The sequence below is a fragment of the Coregonus clupeaformis genome, chromosome 36 (assembly GCF_020615455.1).
Source record: "Coregonus clupeaformis isolate EN_2021a chromosome 36, ASM2061545v1, whole genome shotgun sequence".
Taxonomy (NCBI): Eukaryota; Metazoa; Chordata; class Actinopteri; order Salmoniformes; family Salmonidae; genus Coregonus; species Coregonus clupeaformis.
This window is the reverse complement of record NC_059227.1, coordinates 13,453,324-13,468,930: the sequence shown is the minus strand read 5'-3', so window position 1 is coordinate 13,468,930 and position 15,607 is coordinate 13,453,324. Positions and strand designations below refer to the sequence as shown.

The window sequence follows — 15,607 nt, the reverse complement described above, 5'->3', positions numbered from 1 at the left end:
TATTTGTTCAACTTCCAAATATTGTTTTACAAAGTAAAACAAGAGAGAGAGATAGGATTGGTGAAACTGGAAATATTTTTAGGACTATAATTTCCTCCTCATATTGTAGCCTACAATTTGTCTCCACACACTTAGGCCTAGGCTATTGCTGGATTCAAGACAATGTCGTTTTTATTGATCTCAGATTCTCAGTTTGTCAGTGTCAAAGTAGCCTGTCATTTCGATCATTTGTGCAATATTAAAGATTCTGCCAAAGTCTCCAGTCATGTAAAATGAAGCAGAATTTTATAAAAGGCCACATTTTTCCCTGACCCTAGGCTACTAAAAATGTTTCCCATGTGTGCAACTTCTGTAAGCCGTACTGCTCTATGCAAATACAATGAGCTCTTCTTCTATGGCAGACTACACTCATAAAGTGTTTTGCCGCCACCTACTGTACGGGGTAGTAAAATATCCCCAAAAACGAAATATGTTTTGGATTAACAAATTCATACTAACTACCAAAAAAAAAATACTAACCAAAATTCACGCTACTTCTTCTGTTAAAATCACAAAGTATAATGTGGTCCCTACACAGGCGCAAATGCGATGATATGCATGCAATGCTTTGTTATTGAGAGGTTGTTTTTTTCTTTTTCGTGAGTTATGGTACCTCAGAGCTCCCCAGGTCACCCCCTTCTCGGGCGCTCACTTTTTGTTGTGGCACTTCCCGATTTACAAATTAAGCACTGGCTGGACGTATCTAACTGGTCTTGAAACTGTGACAACGGGCAGCTTCTCCCCGCTTGGCTCGATGGGATATGTAGTGATTTAGCCAACACAGCCATATATGTACACAGTCTTGTACCCTTAACCTTTTTTCAACTGACTATCTTATTTGTTCATTAAATCGGACTTTATTCATATAATGAGTAATCCAGGAATGTCACGAGTTAATTGACACGAGAAAACTCGAGAAAATAGCAACTCTTCAAATCGCAATGACAATAATGAATGGCTAAATTACTTCCGGACACTAGGGTCCGCGGAGCTCCTCCTCAACACTATACACACCCATTCAGTAGATATTTGAACCTTTTTAGTTATCATCTGTTCATGCACCAGATTGGAATGCACATTTTGTTTGCTCAAGTAAGTAACGTTTCCTTCATTTGTGAGTAGTTTTACTTGTAACGTTAACAATTAAGCAAGCTAGCTAACGTTACTTGGCTAGCTTGCTAACGTTAGCTAGCTAGCTAGGAACATGAATCGTTGCTAGCTAACGCAATGATAAATGCGGTTAAATTGGATAGTTTACTATTTGAGTGTGTCCTTGTTAGACGAGTTATTTAGCTAACTAACTGGCTAATGTTAGATGGTGTGTTAGCTTGATATCGACGTTTTATTCGTTTTGGAAATCAATATAGGCCCGATGTAGTGTAGTGGTAAAAAACAAATAGGTGGTAAACTGATTGTCGGTCGCGGTGAAACCGTAACACTTGCTATTCTTTTAATGCATTTTTCCACAGAAGGTGGGTAAACTGTAGCGCAAAATAAAAAAAAGTGAGTAAAGTGCGTTTACCCTCCACTACCACTGCATAGGCCTAGTATTATAATTGCTGTTTTTCTTCTTCTTTGGGATTGGGTTGGCGGATCGCATCCATCTTAATGGTGCATACACCGTCACCTACTGTACTGTACTGAAGTGTGAAGTCAGTTACGTCTACCTACGTTAAATTATCTTCATTATTCCTGTTCCTAAATAAAAAAATACAAAAAAGGCACCACCAACTAATCTTACACCTACACTATATATACAAAAGTATGTGGTCACCCCTTCAAAGTAGTGTATTCAGCTATTTCAGCCACACATGTTGCTGACAAGTGTATAAAATCGAGCACACAGCAGTGCAATCTCAATATAGACAAACATTGGCAGTAGAATGGCCTTACTGAAGAGCTCAGACTTTCAACGTGGCACCGTCATAGGATGCCACCTTTCCAACAAGTCAGTTAATCAAATTTCTGCCCTGCTAGAGCTGCCTCATTCAACTGTAAGTGCTGTTATTGTGAAGTGGAAATGTCTAGGAGCAAAAACAGCTCAGCCGCGAAGTGGTAGGCCACACAAGCTCACAGAACGGGACCGCCGAGTGCTGAAGTGCAAAGCACGTAAAAATTATCTGTCCTCAGTTGTAACACTCACTACCGAGTTCCAAACTGCCTCTGGAAGCAACGTCAGCACAAGAACTGTTCTTCGGGAGCTTCATGAAATGGGTTTCCATGGCCGAGTAGCTGCACACAAGCCTAAGATTACCATTCGCAATGCCAAGCGTCGGCTGGAGTGGTGTAAAGCCCGCCGCCATTGGACTCTGGAGCAGTGGAAATGCTTTCTCTCTAGTAAATGAATCACGCTTCAACATCTGGCAGTCCGATGGACAAATCTGTGTTTGGTGGCTGCCAGGAGAATGCTACCTGCCAGAATGCATAGTGCAAACTGTAATGTTTTGGTGGAGGCGGAATAATTGTCTGGGGCTGTTGTTCATGGTTCGGGATAGGCCCTTTAGTTCCAGTGAAGGGAAATCTTAATGCTACAGCATACAATGACATTCTAGACAATTCTGTGCTTCCATCTTTGTGGCAACAGTTTGGGGAAGGTCCTTTCCTGTTTCAGCATAACAATGCCCCTGTGCACAAAGCGAGGTCCGTACAGAAATTGTTTGTCAAGATCGGTGTGGAAGAACTTGACTGGCCTTCACAGAGCCCTGACCTCAACCCCATTGAACGCCTTTGGGATGAATTGGAACGCTGACTGCGAGCCAGGCCTAATCGCCCAACATCAGTGCCTGACCTCACTAATGGTCTTGTGGTTGAATGGAAGCAAGTCCCAGCGCAATATTCCAACATCTAGTGGAAAGCCTTCCCAGAAGAGTGGAGGCTGTTATAGCAGCCAAGGGGGGACCAACTCCATATTAATACCCATGACTTTGGAATGACATGTTCGACGAGCAGTTGTCCACATACTTTTGGTCATGTAGTGTGTGTACCACTATTTCATGAAAATATTAATTACCACCCCATTAACTCTTCTGGAGTAACATCTCATACACCCAGGTACTTCTCTGCAGTTGCCACCTACACTAATTAAAAACCCAATACCCCATTTCACTACTTTTAACCTATCTGCTCCTGTCCATGCCAACAGCCTGGGAGGACGGGACACCCCCCTCAACACACCCTGTAACTAAGTCAAATCTCGTATACCCCAAAACTTCTCTGCACAGATCTACTACTCACAGGTATCCTCTCAGGATCCCTCACACTTGATCCATCCTCCTCCACTTTCTTCACTGCCTCAGCATACGACACCCTCTGCACTACTTTGACTCTGGCCACTTAAATCTGTCTGTCTGTCTCACACCGGACACTTCCGATCCCCAGCAACATGAGCACCCCTACAATTGACACAACTTTATCTACCGAATCGACACAATCCTCTATCCCGTGCCCTCCTGCACACTTCCCACAGCTTGGAATCTCCCTCCTACACACTGCTGCAACATGGCCATAAACGTTGCAACTGAAACAGCACAGTGGATGACTTTGTCTGGTAGAGACTCTGACTCAAATGGACTGACAATGACTCTGTTTCACCACGCTCCCTACCGGGTCTGCGTCGCACCAAACGGCGGGCATCACAAACAAACAGAATTTTCAACTTCAATTGTTCCACCTCCACACGCTACCCCATAGATCACTCCTTTCAATGGTGCCCTATTCCTAAGAGCAAAGCAAAGAAACAGATCTTGACCCAAGTTGCGTGACACGAAGCACCTTCTCCCTCTGGTCAGAAGCAACACAAACAAATATCACAAGTCCACTACAGGTTACCTTTACTGATTCAACTACACCCAAATCCTTTCTCATAAAACCACAAATGGATCTGCCAAAAGGCAAGCGGTCCACTTTCTCCCAAAATTCCACTCCTACTGGTCCAGATTCTTTATCATATCTGACAGCATTCTTCCTCAACACACATCTTCCCACTACACTCGGCTGTTCTTCCTCACTGTCCGTAGTCATGTCTATCCGTTCACCACGCTCTTGCTGCACCTTCATCCGCTACATTGCTTGCAGAGCACGTACTGATGGCGTTCCTCCAAAACCCAACTTCTGTTCCTTAGCCCACTTTACATGTCTGGCTATCTCTGACTTCTCCACGTCTCCTTCCGAACACCTACAAACCAAGCCTTTGGATTTCTTCCTTGCTTTTTTTTTTTCTCTTCTTCTTCTTAGAATTTTTATTGACAGACTACATCCCAAAAAGTGTATTGAAGCCACCTACTGGGTGGGGTGAAAACGGAGAAACGTTAAAGCAGAAAAAAGGGAATAGGGGAATGGTGAAAAACATACTCCAATGTCTACTCATCCCTACACAGGCTCTGGGTCCTGAGAGGGGGGAGTATCTTCCGACGGTATTCCCATGCATTGTTTCAGCCTCGAAGTCCTGAAGATCCAATAGCCCTTTTGCCACTTTCACAATGATATCCAATTTCTTTTTTTATTAGTTTGTCCTGTAAAATTAATCACCAGCGCAATGAACGCAACAAAACCCACCTTCTTCACCATTAGTATTTCAGGATATTTTATCTGATGAACAACATCAACAGGCTGCTGGTCATCCACTACCATAGCTTCATCATGTCTACAGTGGCTTGTGAAAGTATTCACCCCCCCTTGGCATTTTTCCTATTTTGTTGGCTTACAACCTGGAATTAAAATTGATTTTGGGGGGGGTTGTATCATTTGATTTACACAATATGCCTACCACTTTGAAGATGCAAAATATTTATTATTGTGAAACAAACAAGAAATAAGACAACAACAAAAAAACTTGAGCGTGCATAACTATTCACCCACCCCCCCAAAGTCAATACTTTGTAGAGCCACCTTTTGCAGCAATTCCAGCTGCAAGTCTCTTGGGGTATGTCTCTATAAGCTTGGCACATCTAGCCACTGTGGTTTTTGCCCAATCTTCAAGGCAAAACTGCTCCAGCTCCTTCAAGTTGGATGGGTTCTGCTGGTGTACAGCTATCTTTAAGTCATACCACAGATTCTCAGTTGGATTGAGGTCTGGGCTTTGACTAGGCCATTCCAAGACATTTAAATGTTTCCCCTTTAGCAGTATGCTTAGGGTCATTGTCCTGCTGGAAGGTGAACATCTGTCCCAGTCTCAAATCTCTGGAAGACTGAAACAGGTTTCCCTCAATAATTTCCCTGTATTTAGCGCTATCCATCATTCCTTCAATTCTGACCAGTTTCCAAGTCCCTGCCGATGAAAAACATCCCCACAGCATGATGCTGCCACCACCATGCTTCACTGTGGGGATGGTGTTCTCTGGGTGATGAGAGGTGTTGGGTTTGCCCCTGACCTGTTTGGAGAGCTCCTTGGTCTTCATGGTGCCGCTTGCTTAGTGTTGTTGCAGACTCTGGGGCCTTTCAGAACAGGTGTGTGTGTATATATACTGAGATCATATGACACTTAGATTGCACACAGGTGGACTTTATTTAACTGATTATGTGACTTTTGAAGGTAATTGGTTGCACCAGATCTTATATAGGGGCTTCATAGCAAAGGGGGTGAATACATATGCACGCACCACTTTTCCGTTATTTCTTTTGTATAATTTTTTTCATTTCACTTCAACAATTTGGACTATTTTGTGTGTGTCCATTACATGAAATCCAAATAAAAATCTGTGGTCCTCTGTAGCTCAATTGGTAGAGCATGGCGCTTGTAACGCCAGGGTAGTGGGTTCGATCCCTGGGACCACCCATACGTAAAAATGTATGCACACATGACTGTAAGTCGCTTTGGATAAAAGCGTCTGCTAAATGGCATATTATATTATTTAAATTACAGGTTGTAATGCAATAATATAGGAAAAACGGCAAGGGGGATGAATACTTTTGCAAGGCACTGTACTCTCTCCTTCAACAATTTTCACTGCCTCCGCATAGGAGACCTGCTCCACAGCCCTGATCCTCGCTACTTTTACCTCCTTCACCCTTCTCTGGAACATGATTCCCATTACAATTGCAGCATTGTGCATCCTCAGACTCTTCAACACTGATATTCCGTCTGCAAATACCTGACACATGGCAAAACTTTTAAAATGACATTGTAGTGGTTTTTGTACATATACAACTTCATAAACAGTACAGAAAGCCTTTCCTCCTTCTTTCCATTTACAGTATGGGTTAATCAACGCGCACCAACTATTCCCGGCATGTTGTCCCCAAACCATGAAGCCTCGATATCCAGTGAGAGATGACACCTTTCTTCGGTGCCCTACTCTGAAAATCATAACTCTCCACTTCGTACATTGAAAGTTTATAGAGCCACAGAGCTTTCTCCTTTTTCTCATTCGATACACATGAAATCACCATCATACCGCTCCTGGTCAATCTGACCGACTCCACCTTTCCCAATTCTTCCTTCGTAACTGGAAATGGGTCTCCCAAATAAAAAATATTATTCATGAAACGTACTCCAACCAGAAACAGCGGTTCAATTCCAACTTGAGTTTTTTTTAGCTCCATTCTTATTTATTACCGTCGTCCAGTTATTCTTACCAACTTCACTCGCGCCAACATAATCAAACATTGCATCCGCTTCCGCCATTACACGGCCTGCCACCACCGGGCCAAATTCAAGCTCATCGGAGATTTGGGATATAATGATGTCTCCATGTGTCTCTGTCTCCACTCTAACAATGGGATTCGTTGTCCACAGAGCGGAATGGTGGGCTGTCAAGCTCCCGCCTATTCCTCTTTGGATTGGTGGATACATCTTGTTATTTTAATACTTTTTTGAATATTCGATGAGGGAGGTTGATGTCAACCGCCTGTATTCAATGGAAAGATGCTATGCTACTAGCCTCGTCATGAATATGCATAGCAATCTCGAGGCAACTCCGATATAGTATTTTTTTCTCCAAGTTGCCGGGATGTCACGTGTCCTACTTATCAGTACACTCGTAAAAACCTAAGCGTTAACAAACTTCTATTAGATCAAATCAACCTCACGTAGCAAATAAGCCATTACAATTTTTGTTGACCAAATTCAACACTCATTGACCTCCATACAAAAACTCCTCGCTTGGTGAGCGAAAGAAACGAAACAACGTCACCTGCTGGGAAGACAGATTTTTGGCCCAGTTATCCATCTCGCTTCACCTCTTTCCCTTTGAGTTCGTCCAGCCACCTTCCATTTTCTTCTTTTAAATTTATATTGGCGGATCGCAACCAACTGAAGGGTGCATACACCGCCACCTGTTGTACTGGAATGTGAGGCCGGCCACGCCCTCCCCATTAATCTATTTCTCTTATCTAGGTCTGTGTTTTCACCTACTGTTCTGGAGTGTGAAGGGAAGGGAAAAACTCAGCATGACAGACAGTGTCTTCTCTGTTTCACCACGCTCTCCACCGGGTCTGCGTCGCACCAAACAGGCGTCACAGACACACCGGGGATCTTCCATTTCAGCTGGTCCTCCTCAACACTTAACGCCACTCCAGTTATCACTCCTTTCAACGGCACCTTGTTCCGGAGAGCAAAGCATGTCACAGGTCTTATCCCGAGGCACGTGGTGCGGCGAGGCCGCTCCCTCTGGATGGAAGACAAAAACTAAAATCACAAGTCCACTTTGAGTTACTTTCACCGATTTCAACATTTCCCAACCTCTTCTCCACCAACCCTGACACCACATGGATCAGCCAGAAGGCAAGGATCCATTCTCTCAAAAAATCTCACTCCTACTGGGACAGAATTAGAATCATCCTCGTCATTTACATTTACATTTTAGTCATTTAGCAGACGCTCTTATCCAGAGCGACTTACAGGAGCAATTCGGGTTAAGTGCCTTGCTCAAGGGCACATCGACAGATTTTTCACCTAGTCGGCTCGGGGATTAGTACCAGCGACCTTTCGGTTACTGGCACAACGCTCTTAACCACTAAGCTACCTGCCGCCCCATCGTCATCATCCTGATAAGGCCTGAACTCTGCAGTCTTCCCCGCATGTGCCACCGCAGGTAATTCCTCCTCACTCTCATCAGGTTCGTTTTCTGAGCTACCGAAGTGCGTATGTTTTTCAAATTTTTGTACTTTGACGCCAATCTTTCTCACCACACCGCTTCCCTCTACACTCAGCTCCTTCTTCTCCACGCTCTTTCCACTCCTTCATCTGCTGTAATAGCAAATGGTTCTTGTATCTTGAATATTACCATATTCCTCCACTCCGGAAACCTTTATCCTTCTCATCCTCTCGTTGTAGCTAGATAGCGAACGTCTCCTTCTTTTATGGTATATTGGCATTCACAATTTAGTGTGCATGCTGCCACCTACTGTCCGGAATGGAAACAGGATTAAAAAAAAACTGAACCGATGTACAAACTACCAAAATAAATAAATGAAACTAAATCAAACTACTTTTCTGTTAAAAATAAAACAGATAACTAGGTCTCCATTCCGTGTGACATTGTTTCAACTTCTGTGTTCTAGTCCTTAGAATCACTCTGTCTTCTTCTTCTATAGTATAGAGTACCACAGTATGAGTCATAATACCCATAAAACCTAGCGGTCAAACAGGGAAATCGTTCCAATCGTTTTTCCACCATTCATCTTTCCCATAGTGGTTTTTAGAAACACTTAAATTAAGGGCTGTGTTCCATGTAGGCTTACCCTGGCGTGATGTTTTGATAACTGTGTAAATCTCTCTAGGACTAGGTGACTTTTATCAGTATATTCACCTGTATTTACCCACAAAAATGGAAATGCTATTTAGCTGCTAAATGTGGCGATCATAAACAACTTCAAATGCCATGATGATCTGGATGAGACTGCCGAATCGAGGCAAAGATAAGAATCTCTGGATTAACTATCTAATGTTAGCAAAATGTAGTAATGAATAAATTAGCTAAATTTCTTTAAATGGACTATTCTGTTAACTGTCTTATGCAAGTTTTAAATTGGCACAATACCTGTTAACAAAGGCATCAGATGACGTGCAGGAGCTTGCAGGGATTTGTAGTGTTGCATGATGTCTACTTTGATGCTAATTAGCATTTTCGAATCTGAGAGTAAATAGAGCTGAATATATTGATAAAATGTACCTTGTCCGAGAGAGATTTACACTACCGTTCAAAAGTTTGCGGTCACTTAGAAATGTCCTTGTTTTCCATGAAAACATACATGAAATTAGTTTGAATAGAAAATATAACAAAATGAATAGGAAATGTAGTCATTGACAAGGTTAGAAATAGTGATTTTTAATTGAAATAATAATTGTCCTTCAAACTTTGCTTTCGTCAAATAATCATCAATTTGCAGCAATTACAGCCTTGCAGACCTTTGGCATTCTAGTTGTCAATTTGTTGAGGTAATCTGAAGAGATTTCACCCCATGCTTCCTGAAGGACCTCCCACAAGTTGGATTGGCTTGATGGGCACTTCTTACGTACCATACGGTCAAGCTGCTCCCACAACAGCTCAATAGGGTTGAGATCCGGTGACTGTGCTGGCCACTCCATTACAGACAGAATACCAGCTGACTGCTTCTTCGCTAAATAGTTATTGCATAGTTTGGAGCTGTGCTTTGGGTCTTTGTCCTGTTGTAGGAGGAAATTGGCTCCGATCAAGCGCCGTCCACAGGGTATGGCATGGCGTTGCAAAATGGAGTGATAGCCTTCCTTCTTCAATATCCCTTTTACCCTGTACAAATCTCTCACTTTACCACCACCAAAGCACCCCCAGACCATCACATTGCCTCCACCATGCTTGACAGATGGCATCAAGCACTCCTCTAGCATCTTTTAAATTGGTCTGCGTCTCACAAATGTTCTTCTTTGTGATCCAAACACCTCAAACTTTGATTTGTCTGTCCATAACCCTTTTTTCCAATCTTCCTCTGTCCAGTGTCTGTGTTCTTTTCTTTTTATTGGCCAGTCTGAGATACGGCTTTTTCTTTGCAACTCTGCCTAGAAGGTCAGCATTCCGGAGTCGCCTCTTCACTGTTGACGTTGAGACTGGTGTTTTGCGGGTATTATTTAATGAAGCTGCCAGTTGTGAGCGTCTGTTTCTCAAACTAGACACTAATGTATTTGTCCTCTTGCTCAGTTGTGCACCGGGACCCCCCAATCCTCTTTCTATTCTGGTTAGAGCCAGTTTGCGCTGTTCTGTGAAGGGAGTAGTACACAGCGTTGTACGAGATCTTCAGTTTCTTGGCAATTTCTCGCATGGAATAGCCTTCATTTCTCAGAACAAGAATAGACTGACGAGTTTCAGAAGAAAGTTATTTGTTTCTGGCCATTTTGAGCCTGTAATCGAACCCACAATTGCTGATGCTCCAGATACTCAACTAGTCTCAAGAAGGCCAGTTTTATTGCTTCTTTAATCAGCACTACAGTTTTCAGCTGTGCTAACATAATTGCAAAAGGGTTTTCTAATGATCAATTAGCCTTTTTAAAATGGTAAACTTGGATTAGCAAACACAAACGTGCCATTGGAACACAGGACTGATGGTTGCTGATAATGGGCCACTGTACGCCTATGTAGAAATACCATTGTTTCCAGCTACAATAGCCATTTACAACATTAACAATGTCTACACTGTATTGCTGATCAATTTGATGTTATTTTAATGGACAAAAAAATTGCTTTTCTTTTGAAAACAAGGACATTTCTAAGTGACCCCAAACTTTTGAACGGTAGTGTATATGGTTATCAAGACGTCACGCCAGGGTATTCCTACATGAAACAGAGTCCTTATTTTGTGTTTCTAAAATCCCTTATGGAAAAAATGAGTGGTGGAAAAACGATTGGAACCATTTCCCTGTTTTGACCGCTAGGTTTTGTGGGTATTATGACACCTCCACTGTGGGGCTCTATTATGGCAGTCCGCAAACGCAGGTTTTAGGTACATGTCACCACCTACTGTATAGGGTGAAAACTGGGGAACTTTAACACAGAAAAACAAAGGGAAAGGATGAAAAAAAACCATACTTATATTATTTCAACAGTGCTTGATGATGTAGCCAAGCTTGTGAGCTTTGTGTCACGCCTGGAAGTTAAACTAGAGGGAACAAAGGGTTGTCACCTTTTGGTCTTCATTTAAGGTTAGGGTTAGTCATAAGGTTAGCAGTGTGGTTAAATGAAACTGGGATACCTAGTCAGTTGCACAACTGAATGCATTCAACCAAAATATGTCTTCCGCATTTAACCCAACCTCGCTGAATCAGAGACCATAAGCTTGGCACCTAAGATTTTAAGAAGATCAATTGTAGAAATAGGCAGGGTTTAGCCATTTGTGGCTGTGGTAGCTAGTGACGGCCAGAACACGGTGTCCAATGTCTTGAAATGTATTTTGCTTGCTTACACTCTGATAAACAATGGTTATGTCTTCTGCCTAGGTGGTGTCTACTGTCCAGTGCATCAGGGGAAGTTTTAATTGCTGGTGCGACCTAGATAGTGGTCTGATGCATTGCCAAAACGTCCAGACTGGAACCAAGCAATGCACAGAGGAGGCTGCCCTGCACGGGTGTCAAACTCCAGTCCTTGAGGGCAGCTGCAGTGTCTGTGGGTTTTCCTTTCTCCATTGCACTTAACTGATCAGCCAATGTTATTGATTGGAGGCCAATGTACACCAGCGGTGTACTATATTAGTTAATGTGCAACATCCTGAACTTTACAGATAGAAATGGAATGAATAGACTCTAGACGATTCCCATTTCTAGATGACAGACAATCATATCTATTCTGCATAAAACATTTATATCTGAGCGTACTCTAATGTTGCACCTGAACAGGGCCCAGTTCTAAATTAGACACTGATTTAAAAGGGAAAAATGAATATCTGAATTGTATAGCGCACACCATAGAAAAACTGTTTAAAATAGAAAACACAAACAAGCGTATCTTATTGAACAACATTTCACTCCGTTTCGGGTCACTGTCTTTGATTTCGTGCCTACTGAACATGACCCAGCAGACACTGCGGCAGCCCTCCAGGTATTGAGCCCAGCTGTACAGGCATAAGCCCTCAGGGTTTTAGTTTGGCTTCAGAGAAGATGGATGATTGCAGTGGGACACCGGGGCTGAATGTTTACGTCAAAGAGGAGGAGGAGGAGGTGCAGGTGGAGGATTTCACATTGAAGGACAAGGAGGCATTCACAGTGAAGGAGGAAAAGGAGGAGGAAGCTTTCACAGTGAAGGAAGAGGTGTTGACTTTCACGTTTAAAAAAGAAGAGGAGGAGGTTTCAACATTAAAAGAAGAAGAGGAGGAGGAGGTTATCACAGTGAAAATTGAGGAGGATGGAGGTAAGAATTGCACAAGTAGGCCTAAGCAATGGCTTGAAAATGTCATTTCAACTCTTCAGTAGGACTGAAAGGGCAATTTTGATGTTCTTCATTTAAGTTCCCAAGGGGATGTTCCACTCAAAATACAATTTAGCATGATTCTGAACACATAACTTGGCTGTTGATTCCCCAAGACAGACAATTTTTATATTTAGTTCACTTATATTAACATGATTTTGTTGGGTCGGTATTGCCATAGAGCCCCATTCAATTTAATTCCGAACATTTGTCAACACTGAACACTCCTATCCAACTCCTATTATAGCCAGTATCGCTTTCTGAAGAATGTGTCTGCATTAGATTTGTAAAAAGTCACTTTATTGCTAGAAAAAGTCTGTGCTTGCTTCAGCTGCTAAAAATGCTAAATGCTAACCGGAAAAGGGAGAAGTGGTAGGGAGCTGACAACGGTTATGTTATAACGCCTTCTAGCAAATATGTAACTTTATTTATTATTTTGTGCTGATAGTATATTTTTACTTATTTCCAAAATTATTCTCTTCGTCACAGGAGAGAGGCCTAGCCCCAGCACCGAGACTAGATGGGGCTCAAAGAGTGGAAGAAGTTCGATACAGGAACCGGACTGGCGAGCTCCCGTGGAGAAACCTCACTGCTGTTCCCAGTGTGGAAAAACCTTCTCAGAGTCCGGAAACCTGAAGCAACACATGCGGACGCACAGCGGAGAGAGACCTTACCACTGCTCCAAATGCGGGAAACGCTTCATACAATTGGGACACTTCAACAGCCACCAGCGCACGCACACGCAGGAGAAACCGTTCAGTTGCGGTGAGTGCGGGAAAAGTTTCTCTCAGAGAATCAATTTGAAGAAGCACCAGCTCACGCACTCCGGTGAGAGGCCTTTCCTGTGCTCTGACTGCGGGAAGAGTTTCTCTTCATCCACCAACCTTAAAAGACACCAGAGCACGCACAGCAATGAAAAGCCATTCCAGTGCACCAACTGTGAGAAAAGTTTCACTCATATACACCACTTGACACGTCATCAGACCGTACACACAGGGGAGAAACCTTACACTTGCTCTGACTGTGGGAGGAGTTTCTCCCTCCAGGGGACTTTAAAGAAACACCAGCGCACACACACCGGAGAGAAACCGTACCAGTGCTTGCTCTGCGGGAAGAATTTCTCTCTTTCAGTGGCGCTGAAGAGACACCAGCTCATGCACACTGGGGAGAAACCATACCAATGCTCTCAGTGCGGGAAGAGTTTCACCCAAAAGGGACAATTAACTCAACACCAAGGCACACATGAACTAGAAAAACCTTACCCCTGCTCCCAGTGTGGGAAGAGTTACTCCTCAGCCCCCTCCTTAAAAGCACATCAGAGGACTCACACAGAGTCAAAGTCACTCGCGATGACGCCACATTTCATTAAGTAAATTATTGAACTGGTTGTCTCTGATTGGGAGTGATAGGCTACATTTGAAACTATAGATTGTGCCTTAAATGCTTTGTCACCTTCATGTTCAAACAAAACCTTTAGGCCCAATTCCGTTTTCTCCCTGAAGTGTTCACTTGCACAGATTTAAAAGGAATGGACTGGGTTGCATTCAGTACCACAGAACAGTGCGCAACCTTGAATTCAATGGAAACGGCACTGTAATGAACGACCAGTTAAAAAACTTTGGGCCAATTGCAACCAGATTATCGCCAGCTGATCTTTAGTTAAACCAGCAATAGGCAATAAATCACCCATACAGCTGATCTCAATTGCAACCATTATTGGACACCAATTACCTCTACCTAAAGTGGATGTTGGGCTTTACTCTTAGTCCTAATTTTTCAAGACTATTTTGCCCTCTGTTGGGTATTATCATCGGAACAGTTTAATCCTGTTTTTTTAGCAGATTGAAGGCGATTTATCTATTTGACAAGCATTCCATACAACTCAAAGTATTTAATTTCCTTTTTTGCCATGGCAAATCTACTATGGCAATGTAGCCTACCCTACACATTTTATGAATGTAAAAGTAATGGTGTAGGATACATTTGTTTCCAATTTATGTAATCCATTAATGATTTTAACTTGTCTAAATAAAATAAGGCAATTTTTTATCAAGAGAGGTGAAGAAAATATTCCTGAACTGTAGGATACAAATTTGAAACTAAATTGTAATTGTGTTGTAGGCAATTTTTTATTTAAATGATCTTGTATTGTACTTAATTAAAGTGCTTCATTTTATATTGATATTTAAATTGTCTATCATATGTTGCTGCAATCCATATCACTTTCATTTACAATATGGTAATTAATTAAGTTGGGCTTCAATAACTTTATTTTCTTAGAAGAGTAGCCTCGATGGAGGCATAATTTGGCGTATGTTTTTTGACAGGCTACATTTCCAGTCAAATTTTTATTTCAGTTGTAATATGTAATTCTTCCATTGATCTTTTTCCTATTTTCAGTTCATTCTTCCTGATAGGAAATATTACTTCATTGGGATGGGAGTAGTGAACGCAGACAAGGATAATTTTCGCTGTCTAGTATCATGCCGGCTTGACACTGTAACGACGTCATACGTCAGTATGTATGCACTCACTAACTGTAAGTCGCTCTGGATAAGAGCGTCTGCTAAATGACTAAAATGTAAATATCAGCTGGTCTGTTAGTTTATTCTGGTGTTCTTTTCGTTGCAATCACTGTTATTTTAGCTCAGAGCTCCGTGTAATCTCCCGGTAGTATCGTTTTAAGGAAACCAGTGTTAACACAGTGGTGAGTGCGAAGTTCAGCTTGTTTGTTGCAATGAACTCGTTGTGACTATGGTGGCCCAGAGGGCAGATCCCATATGGTGTGCAGCACGAGTTTTGCGATTTACGATGGTCACACCAATATTGATCAGGCAACACCTAACCACACCCACCAAATGGGAATAAACATACCTCAAAGGCTGTAGAAGAAAGGTGCGCACTGTTTTGGGGCAACGTGTCATTCAGTATAAACCATCACGCAAATTAGCAAACGTTGAAGTGAATTGAATGCACCCCTGGTGTTATGCTGCGTTCGTAACCAAGTGGGAGGTGGGAATTTCCCACTTGTACAGTCATAAATACCAGTTGGATGCATTTGCATGCTTTGAACTCGTTGAGAAACGCTAATGTCCAACAAGCTGCGTAAACATAAACTAACAGTACAGCTATCATGCTTGTTAACAAATTAGTGTTCAAAAACCATATTAATAGATAGCTTTTTATAAATAATGTGTTGT

The 15,607-nt window shown here is 42.3% G+C and overlaps 1 protein-coding gene across 1 annotated transcript; it reads left to right on the top strand.

Annotated features, from left to right (window-relative positions):
- Window positions 1-347: 347 nt before the first annotated feature.
- LOC121552263 (zinc finger protein 436) lies at window positions 348-13,803 on the top strand. Its single transcript, XM_041865039.2, has 3 exons — window positions 348-1,131; window positions 11,444-12,350; window positions 12,897-13,803. Exons 2-3 carry the CDS (start codon window positions 12,101-12,103, stop codon window positions 13,778-13,780), a joined length of 1,134 nt encoding a protein of 377 aa, XP_041720973.2. The 5' UTR covers window positions 348-1,131; window positions 11,444-12,100; the 3' UTR covers window positions 13,781-13,803.
- The last annotated feature ends 1,804 nt before the right edge of the window (window positions 13,804-15,607 follow it).

Bases quoted from the DNA above. Each gene is read 5' to 3' on its own strand.
- LOC121552263 (XM_041865039.2), top strand. From the start codon at position 12,101: ATGGATGATTGCAGTGGGACACCGGGGCTGAATGTTTACGTCAAAGAG. The intron at 12,351-12,896 runs GTAAGAATTGCA...TCTTCGTCACAG, and splicing joins GAAAATTGAGGAGGATGGAG to GAGAGAGGCCTAGCCCCAGC.